Raw genomic sequence first — 9,995 nt, 5'->3', positions numbered from 1 at the left:
GAGAGTTTGAGAGGAATCTCGCTTACCCTTTATGTTGGGTTGCGATTTCTTTTATAATATGATTCTGTTACAAATCAGATAAGTGTTATCTGTTTTACAATGTGAATAACAGATAAGTATAATCTTGAATTTAAAAATTACAACAATTATCGGATAATCATTGAAGTGGTCAAAGCTTAATTTAAATTTTGAATTCCTAATTGATTCCTTAACAGTGGGGCTATTTTTTTTTTTTAGAAAAATATTATCGTCTCTTCAACGATTCGGATCAACCCCTTAATGATATGCACTCATCAAATCAGATCCAAATCAAAATCCGATCTCATTTACAAATATAGACTCAATAATAATTATGGACTCATAGAATACAAAATATACCCAACTTGAAAGACTAAGGAACCACAAATGACATATGATGGTTAAAAGGTAGCAATAAAAAAAGAGTACATCAAACACTTAAACATTAATATTGAGGTAGAGAGAGAGAGAGAGAGAGAGAGAATCAAGTTTGAAAATCACTCCTTTCAACTAAATGGTTTAAGCTACTAATCTCAAAGTTCCATTCCCATATGCAATTCAACCTGTATTACTTAGTTTAAATTCTCTTTATCAAATACGACCTAATGGCGGCGAGGGCAACTGATAACATAGCTGGTTTAAGGCTAGTATAATAGAGTCTAGCCTCAAGAGGTTTTGAGTTCGTAAAACTCTTTAGTCATTGTGATTTGATGTAAAGATTGGACACCTAGAATAGTAAATTTCATCATTAACTCCCACCTTTATTGTATAAAGTCCAAAACTTTCTTTCTAACTCTGCAGTCCCTTATATAGTTATACCTTGAAGTATATTCACATACCAACCTGTAGAGCAAATGAATAAATTATCTTTTTCTCCATTTTTATGGGCCCGATGGAGATCGGCTTTTAGTATTACACGAATAGTTCCCTAATTTAATAAGAAAGTTTTTACCCACTACACCACCACGGTGAAAAGACTTAAGAAGGGGAAAATGGACCAAGTTTGCCTTCACCCATGGTGAAGGAGGAATTCCTTCACCATGGGCATGAGTACCGTTAGATGTCCATAGGGGACGGTAGTATCGATTTTATAAATAGGGGGTAAGAGTATAAAATATCAAGATGACTCAAGAGTCCAATCATGAGTCACTTCACTTATGGTTCTTCCTTCTCCACGAATGAAGAAAATTGAACAAAGATTTTAGTATCTGCATTGAAACGATGAAATCAATATTGATATTGATACGTATCGGTTGAATTTGTCTCTAGCGGTCTGATTTGACCAGTTTGAGTCACTTTTTAGGATAGACTATTGTTAGAAAAATAATAAAAATTTTAAAAAATCTAATAAAAGTTTGAAATATATAAGAAAAGGAAAAAAAGACTCTGTTCGGGAGCATGAAAGGTGAAAATCCAGCCCCTGTTGATGCTTCCTCATGCACTCTCATTGGCCCCCACGGTGGCATAGGTGTCACGCTCTCGAACAGAAAATTCTTCCCCATAAAAATAACCTATATGTATAAAAAATAGGAAATAGAACGTTGTCTGGTCGTGTGACTCCTGCATCCCAAACGCAGGAGTTCGCAAAATTATCACCTAATCCCTCTTGAAAATTTAAAAATAAAAAATAAAAAATAAAAACAAATCATCTGTATTGTATTGATGTCTATGCACATGCTCTCATTAGACCCCTCATTGAAGTAATTGAAGTAGGGGCTACACAACCAACCAATGATCTCTTATCCTCTATAGTCTGATAATTGATACATATTAATCATACCGATACATTCAACCATTAATTGCATGTTTGTAATCATATATCAAGTATTGGTATCATTTCTTCTTCCAAAGGGTCTGGTAGTTGAGTTTGCTTCCCTCTCGGAAGTCGGAAGGTTTCTCTGGGTTAGTCTTTCCTGTAGTTGCAACCATCAAATCACATCCGTCATGTGAAATGCGATTACCACTGCGAAGATGTTTTCATGTCCCCCCATGGACCCGAGAGAGCTTCACCGAATTAGATGCAAGATTGAAGGGTCTTTGTTATTCAGGGAGATTGACGGAAGCAGTTAGCATCTTGTGTCACACTGGATCACCGCTGGATCCTCAAACTTACGCTCTTTTATTGCAAGAATCCATTTTTAGAAAACAATTCAATGAAGGTAAATATATCCATGCTCAAATGCTCAAAGTTGGATTTCTCCCTGATAAGTTTTTGCAGACCAAATTACTAATATTATATGCAAAAAATGGAGATATGGAAACTGCCCATATATTGTTCGGTAGAATTCCTGACCCAACTTTAGTTTCATGGAATGCCATGATCTCCGGGTATGTGCAAAAGGGTCTTGAAGAGATAGGACTGGATCTATATTACAGGTTGAGACAGAGTGGTTTGAAGCCAGACCAATTCACATTTGCATCAGTGTTCCGAGCTTGTGCCACACTAGCTACTCTGGAGCAAGGGAAGCGGGCTCATGGTGTCATGATCAAGACCCAAACTAGAGAAAATGTTGTGGTTAACAGCTCTCTCATGGATATGTACTTCAAATGCAGTAGTCGCCAGGATGGTCATCGGGTCTTCAACAAGTCCTCCGAGAGGAATGTTATTACATGGACTGCTCTGATCTCCGGGTATGGTATTCATGGTGGAGTACAAGAAGTTTTGGAGCTCTACCACAGAATGTTAAATGAAGGGTTTAAACCAAACTATGTTACTTTTCTTGCTGTCCTTTCTGCTTGTAGTCATGGAGGCCTTGTAAATGAGGGTTGGAGGTACTTCTCATCGATGACAAGAGATTATGGTATTAGGCCGAGGGGGAAACACTATGCAGCTATGGTAGATCTCTTGGGGCGAGCAGGGAGGTTAAAGGAGGCTTATACATTTGTTCAGAACTCACCTTGCCATGAATATTCAGTCATTTGGGGTGCTTTGCTGGGTGCATGTCGAATTCATGGAGACATAGAATTGGTGAAGCTTGCAGCAAAGAAGTTCTTTGAGCTGGAAACACAAAATGCTGGAAAGTATGTTGTCCTGTCCAATTCCTATGCTTCTTTCGGGTTGTGGAAAAATGTTGCAGAGGTTAGGGAGGTGATGAGGGCAGCCAGGGTGAAAAAGGAGCCTGGATATAGTTGGATAGAGGTCAAAGGTAAAGTCCATACATTTCTTGTTGGAGATAACTCTCATCAACAAACAGAGCAGATATATAAGACCATGAAGAAACTCACTAGCAATTTAAGGGATGGGGGTTATGTTCCTGATTTATGGAGTTCATGACAGGGAGTTAAAGAAGAGGCTTGGAAAATATTTTTGGAAGGAGCACTATAAATGTATATTGTGCTTGGCACATGTACCAAACCGATACTGATACTTATACCGATATGGATCAACTGGAATCAAGTCCGTATTGGGCGTAATTTCAAAAAATGATCCAGTATTTTGCCGATACACCCAATCTGTATCAGTGTTGGTCTCCGACGATACCGATATGTGTTGACGACATAGATGAGAATTCAGGAGTGACCCGGCCAAGAGGGTTGAAATATAGCAGATGGGTTCTATTGCTGGACACAGAAAAACTTACTCATTCTGCTTCAAAAGGAAAAAGAGTGCCAACAAGATATCCAATACAAAATCTTCAATGGTTCGTTCCTGGAGTTTTGCGTCTCTTGGTAATGATTGTATGAAGCAAAAATGAATTTGTCCCAACATCTCTACTGTAGTCAGGGTTTTAAATATCGGTACATGGATCCGTTGTACACGATGGTTTAATTTGCCTCCGTTTTTTCTTTAAAAAAAAAATATATTTCAATTCTTGGACATTTTTGCCCTTACTATGGACCATTATGCTATATGGTATCGGCCAAGTTTCGTTATCAGCCGATATGGCTGATCCGATACCGATATTTGAAACCATGACTATAGTTTGTTTTGGGCAAAGTCTTAGTCGAGTTGACTATTTATAAGAAGGTTTCACAGGGTGTTATTGTGAGGAATATACATGTCACATCACCAATAATGTAGAGAATGGTATCATCCACATGGTGCTCAGACAGGGTCAAAATAAGTGAGAGTGTATCGGTGGAAAGTATATAGATCCCACATCCCATTATGTGAGAGGACACATGTTGGGATCTAGACAGAGCTTCTTTTTTCCTTTATTTGTATTCTAATTTGATGGAGGTTCTAAAAAGTTGTGTTTTATTTATAGAAAGGAGGGGTAGCTCAACAATGGACAAGGGCCTTCATAAATCAGAAGAGGCTGACTGTAGCTGTAGCTACAGTGGTAATCCATTAGATGCTCAAAATGAATTCTTATGGATTTCTAGGGTTTAGGCTGATTCTCTACCAATTTCAATTGAATTGAAAACAAAATCGACTTATATTAAATTCCACTTATTTCAACCTTGAACATAAGACACGAGATATATGGTTGAATTGGACCATAAAATTTGACATAATGGACAATTCTAAGTGGTCAACCTAATCAATAGTTCTGATTGGTCATCCCATCACACTTCTGCCATTATATTAAAAAAAAAGAGAGAGGGATCACTACGATGTGAGAGTGTAAATTTTCACCAATGAACAGTGAAAAATCAAAAATCAAAACCGTCCATTAGGGGTTTTATTGTTTTAATGAGAAGAGGATATGTGGGATGTCACAAGATGTGTTGAAGAATCTGCGTAATTACTAGCGTCCGTTGTGGCAATCTTTTTTCACCCAGAAGAAAATAGTTTTTCTAAATAAAGGATCAGAATTTTCTAGTTTTTCTATTCCCATTTATAAGATTTTTTTTTTTTTTTTTTTAATGTGTTTCTTTGTAGGGTAAAAATGTAATAGTAGTTTTCTGTCTAGGAGTGTAGCTTACGCTAGCACTCCCATGTGTCTATCTCTCTCCTCTTTAAAATAAAAAGGCAAAAATATCTTCTCATATGAGAGAAAAGAGAGACACTCAAGAGAGTATTGATATAGGCCACACTCCCTGACAGAGCACTTTCACCCAACAAACAATGAAAAAATCGTACATTACAGTAACATTTTCATTTTCCACGAATTTACATGAAAACAAACGGACAAGGAAAAAGAAATATCTTCGACGAAAAGGAAAACTATGATTCCAAATCACAGTTAAATTGGTCAAGTCTCCTTTCGTCCTTCCCTCCAAGTTCCCAAAGCATAAAAAATTGAAAGGGAAATGGAAAACCCTTGAAAAACCTTAAACCCCCTTCTCCCCCATCGATTCCTCCGAAGAAATTGCAAAATTTTCTTAATCACCACAGATTATATTCATTGTATTTATGCGGAGAATGAAATCCCTCCTCTTCCTCTCTCCCACTCTTTCAATATTCCCTTGTCATCTCACCAGAACAAGGCCATCACTCTATTTTCAGATCCCTCAAACCCTCTATGACGAATCTATATCTATCGTAAACCCCAATATTCTACGCCTGAGACCCTTTTCTTCTTTCAATTCCTCGATTTCGACCTCCGTCAAGAGCTCGAACTCGCGAATGAAGGCGCCTCGGTTCTCTTATGGCGAGATCCATGTAATCGTTGGCCCAATGTTTGCTGGTAAAACCACCGCTCTCCTCCACCGTATCCAGACTGAAAGTAAAAACGGCAGGTTTGCTTCTTTTCTTACCTCTGACGATATTTTTCTGTAAATTATGGGGTTTCAGAATTAAAAGTGATATTCAAATGAAGGTGGTCTCAATTAGAATTTAGATCTTTGTGGAATTTATTTTTTGAACCCTAGTTTTGAGATGTACTATAGTCAGATTCCTGAGTCTTATGCTTATCTTAACTTATATTTTCACAGAGATGTAGCAATAATAAACTCGAATAAGGATACGAGATATGGGTTAGATTCTATTGTAACGCATGATGGAGCAAAATTTCCGTGTTGGGCCTTGTCGGAACTATCATCTTTCAGGCAAAAGTTTGGAGTCGATGCTTATGAAAAGGTATTTTAAAGTTTGAGAGTTTGAATCATTTGAATGTTGTTTGGCTTGCCCGTTTATTTCTTTTGTTTGATACTTGATGGCAGCCATCAATTTTTTTTGGGGGAAAAGGGGCAATATTCTGGAATGGTTTATTATTCGATTAGTATATCACTTAATTAATGTTCATGTAATCGTCAAGCCTTGAAACAATTTGTCAGAGGAGCTGATTGAAAGGACTGGAAATTTTTGAGCGTTTCAGACTGTACTAGTGTTGTCTCTTAGGTATTGGCTGCTGCTTTTAGTAATCTCCATCTCCATGCAGTAAGTGTTCTTAATTCAATGCTATCTGTGGCAGCTAGATGTGATAGGGATCGATGAAGCTCAATTTTTTGAAGATCTATATGATTTCTGCTGTGAGGCAGCTGATCACGATGGGAAGACCGTAATTGTTGCAGGCCTTGATGGAGACTACTTGAGGTACTGCCTGAAATTAGTCCATCTGCATCAACATTCGTATTTGAGAACTTGCGTTGTTGGTTATTCAGTTAAACCATAAAAGGATTGATGCTAGGAACTTCTGTCTCTAGCTCTGTACGTGCTTTTTTATGCTACTTTTTTCCTTATCCCCACCAATTTGTTACCATGGCAATGCACAGTAACCTGATTTCATGGACAATTTGTTGGCAGAAGGAGCTTTGGTTCTGTGCTCGACATTATACCAATAGCTGATTCTGTAACCAAGTTGACTGCTCGATGTGAGCTATGTGGCAAGCGGGCTTTCTTTACCTTGAGGAAGACAAAGGATACACAAACGGAACTGATTGGTGGGGCTGATGTTTACATGCCGGTCTGCCGGCAGCACTATGTAAATGGACAAGCAGTCATTGAAAGTACCAGGATTGTTCTAGAATCTCAAAAGATTTAATGTGATTCTTACCTTGAAGCACCTCCCCTACCCAGTTGATATGGTCTCTTTCTACTTTGCAGTCTAATTTATTGTGTTAGGTTTGTTACATTTGGTCGCTCACTAGTCTGTACAAACTGATACTTCTGAATTTTTCATGGTTTTCGTGTAGGGTTGTTGTATCACTATATATCCACATATATTGAAGGTACTTCTCTTTCTATTTTCATGGTTTTCTTGTAGGGTTTTTGTATCACTATATATGCATATATATTGAAGGTGGTTCTCTTTCTATTTGCATGGTTTTCTTGTAGGTTTGTTGTACCACTATCTTTTTGCTCAAACCAAGCCATTGGCGTATGAGAAATGAATTCGACAGTAACATGGATTATCTAATCCAAAAATATTATAGAAATTTTGTAAGTTCTGTAAGAGACCTTGGGAAGAGTCACAAAAAGATACTGCAACTCCTTTCCTAACCATGAATTGGCATCTTCCACCTACTAGTTGAAGATGCCCCTATGTAATCTTTTTGTTCAAACCAAGCCATGGGAATATGAGAAATGAATTCGACAGTAACATCGATTCTCTATTCTGAAAATATTATCAGAAATTGTGCAAGTTCTGTGATAGACCTAAGGAAGAGTTACAAAAAGATCCTGCAACCCCTCTGGACCAAGAATTGGCATCTTCGAGAAGTGTAAGTAAATTTGTTTACTGACTTATTTGTGGTGTAAAATTTGATGCCTGGTGGAAGGTTCTCTTTTGCCAGTAATATAACCTGCATTGTGATCTTGTGATGTTTTGAATAGTCCAATTGCATTTCTAAATTTCTTTTGGAAGTGCAAAAGTTGGTGTATGATATTCCAAGAGCATGGACTGACCTAGTTTAGTCAAATGACTATAGATATAGTCTAGAATTATTACTTAGATGAAAATCCAATAAAAGGTGAAAATAAATATTAGTAGAGGGTAGGGATGTAAAAAGATCAAATTTGGATAGGATTGTTAGTATCCAAATTTTAAAAAGATAGGCATGTACACCATTTGAACCTGGTTTGATATCTAATATGTATTTCATCTAAGTATCCAAATTTAATCTTGTAAAATCTATTTAGTCTCTTACAATATACAAACATGACAAAAAAAAGTAGCATAAATGATGCAAATTATGCTAGTCATAGCCGCAACAAATGGAGGGATGACCTGGACAATTATAAGATTTTGGTCTATTAGTTTTATATGAATTCGTTACATGTTAAATTTGGTGGTCTAACTTAATGTCTGGCATTTTATTGAAATTTCAGCTTGTATTTTCAAGTGTTAAGGTGTTTGGCATAATTTTTTTAAGCCATTTTTTTAAGATTTTATTTTGCCACATGACAAGCTCTTTACTTGAAATTAACAAATTTAAAGGGCTTATGCCTACCTATTTACCAAAGTTGCTTGTAGTAAATGTCCTTTATATGTTTCAGTTAGGAGAAGTTATTTTAATGTCCCTCATATATGCCATGTAACAATTTGGTTGGCTCTTATCTATTAAATAAGTTTCATCCTAAACTCATTTCCAACTTGTATATACAAGCTAGGAAACAGTGGATGAAACTCAACATTGGATTATGGGGTCTTGACAAATGGAAATTTGTAAGGTTTTAAAGCTCAAATAATGGTGGGACATATGATTGAGAAATATGCCAAATTTAACTTTTTCTGGGGGTGAAGAAAAAATTAATAATAATTAAAATATGTCATACGAAGTTTGAAGACCGTTTTCAATCTCAACTCTTACAGATAATCTATGGGCCATGGATAATTTATTCTTGGTTTGTTTTAAAACAAAAACCTTAGAAGCATCTTACTTATAGACATAATCCAAAAATGATTAGAGGTGTGGTAGTCATTTTGCGCGGCCTTGTGTCAGGGTACAGGAGGTGGCATGTCTGACGTGATCGGGTGGTGTTCTTTCGCCCTAATCATTGATTAAATTAATGGATATTATAAGATATTTTGATTAGGTAGGGTACCCAAAGAAATTCTATTGCTTCTCTCGTTTGTAACATACAATTACACTTGTCATTGAAGGATTGATAGAGATACGTGTCATTGAGCCAAATAAGGCAATGTTGGGATTAAAAATCTCCAAGGGATTATGAATCCCAATTGCATTCCAACTGGGAAGCCCACCCTAAGCAGGCAACTCTCTTTAATTAAAAGGAGGAGAAGGGGAAAGGGCTCATACGATTTTTGCAGTCCTCTCCCTCTCTTTATCGATTCTCTCTCTATCTTTCCTTCCCTCTTCGAATGGAAATTAGGGTTTACAGAAACCCTAGGTGAGAGAGTGTTTGTGTGCACATCAACGAACGGATCGATTGCGTAGACATATTCCTTGCGTTGTGGTTGAAGACCTAATATCGTGTGGAGGAGCTACATTTACCATTCAAAGGTAACTCGTTTCCTCCCCAAGTTTTGTACAATATATTTTACATGCAAGAGAAGAACAATCCAATCCTTCGTTGCGTCGGGCATTGTCTGAGACCCATCAGGCATTACCTACCTAACATCGAATTATTTAAAGCTCTAATCCCCTATTGAGGAGAGAGAGAGAGAGAGGGAGTTTTTTTTCTTCTCTCTCATTCTGGATTATGGTAGTATTGTGAGTATAACTAATTGAATAAAGGGAAAGAGATCGCTACTTGGACCTATGGGAGTCTGCATGCAAGCATCACCCTAGACGGGATTTTCGCCTTTCCATGGGGTAGCATAGTACTTTTTACGCATTCAGTATGTAGGCCCATGAGCCGCATGGGCCATGCAACCAGGTAGCGTTCTTTTCCCCTTGAATAAATTACCCCAAATACAATCTAGATATCTTAAGCTAGGTTTGGTAGGTCAGTAAAGAGAGGGGAAGGTGATAGATAAGAAAAGACTCTTGTTCTATTTCCTAATTGTTTTGTTTTTGGGAGGTTTCCTTCCATTTTGAAAATGATTTGTTTGGGGTGATTGAAGGTGAAAGACGACAAAGGCCTTTATAGGTTCATTCCGATAGGGGAAGGAGAAGAAGAAGACGGTGATAGAATTGATCATCTATGGCAATGCAAGATGTGAAATCATAGGATTGATTCTTTCAAC

General features: G+C 37.2%; 2 protein-coding genes across 3 annotated transcripts; both read left to right on the top strand.

Moving 5' to 3' along the window:
• The first annotated feature begins 1,924 nt into the window (after positions 1–1,924).
• LOC122639842 (pentatricopeptide repeat-containing protein At4g16470) lies at positions 1,925–3,315 on the top strand. 2 transcript variants are annotated; one of them, XM_043832846.1, is made up of 2 exons: positions 1,925–3,041; positions 3,087–3,315. In XM_043832846.1, the coding sequence occupies exons 1-2, from the start codon at positions 1,970–1,972 to the stop codon at positions 3,290–3,292; spliced, it is 1,278 nt and encodes a 425-aa protein (XP_043688781.1). In that variant the 5' UTR covers positions 1,925–1,969; the 3' UTR covers positions 3,293–3,315. The 2 variants fall into 2 exon arrangements, with proteins under 2 accessions (XP_043688781.1, XP_043688780.1); XM_043832845.1 differs by having other exon boundaries at positions 1,925–3,315.
• A 1,859-nt stretch (positions 3,316–5,174) lies between these two features.
• LOC122639843 (thymidine kinase a-like) lies at positions 5,175–7,095 on the top strand. The gene is made up of 4 exons (XM_043832847.1): positions 5,175–5,643; positions 5,839–5,983; positions 6,318–6,439; positions 6,650–7,095. Exons 1-4 carry the CDS (start codon positions 5,318–5,320, stop codon positions 6,885–6,887), a joined length of 831 nt encoding a protein of 276 aa, XP_043688782.1. The 5' UTR covers positions 5,175–5,317; the 3' UTR covers positions 6,888–7,095.
• Positions 7,096–9,995: the final 2,900 nt, after the last annotated feature.

This window comes from Telopea speciosissima, chromosome 9 (genome assembly GCF_018873765.1).
Source record: "Telopea speciosissima isolate NSW1024214 ecotype Mountain lineage chromosome 9, Tspe_v1, whole genome shotgun sequence".
Taxonomy (NCBI): Eukaryota; Viridiplantae; Streptophyta; class Magnoliopsida; order Proteales; family Proteaceae; genus Telopea; species Telopea speciosissima.
The sequence above is the reverse complement of the archived record's forward strand: the minus strand, read 5'-3'. Positions and strand labels throughout refer to the sequence as shown.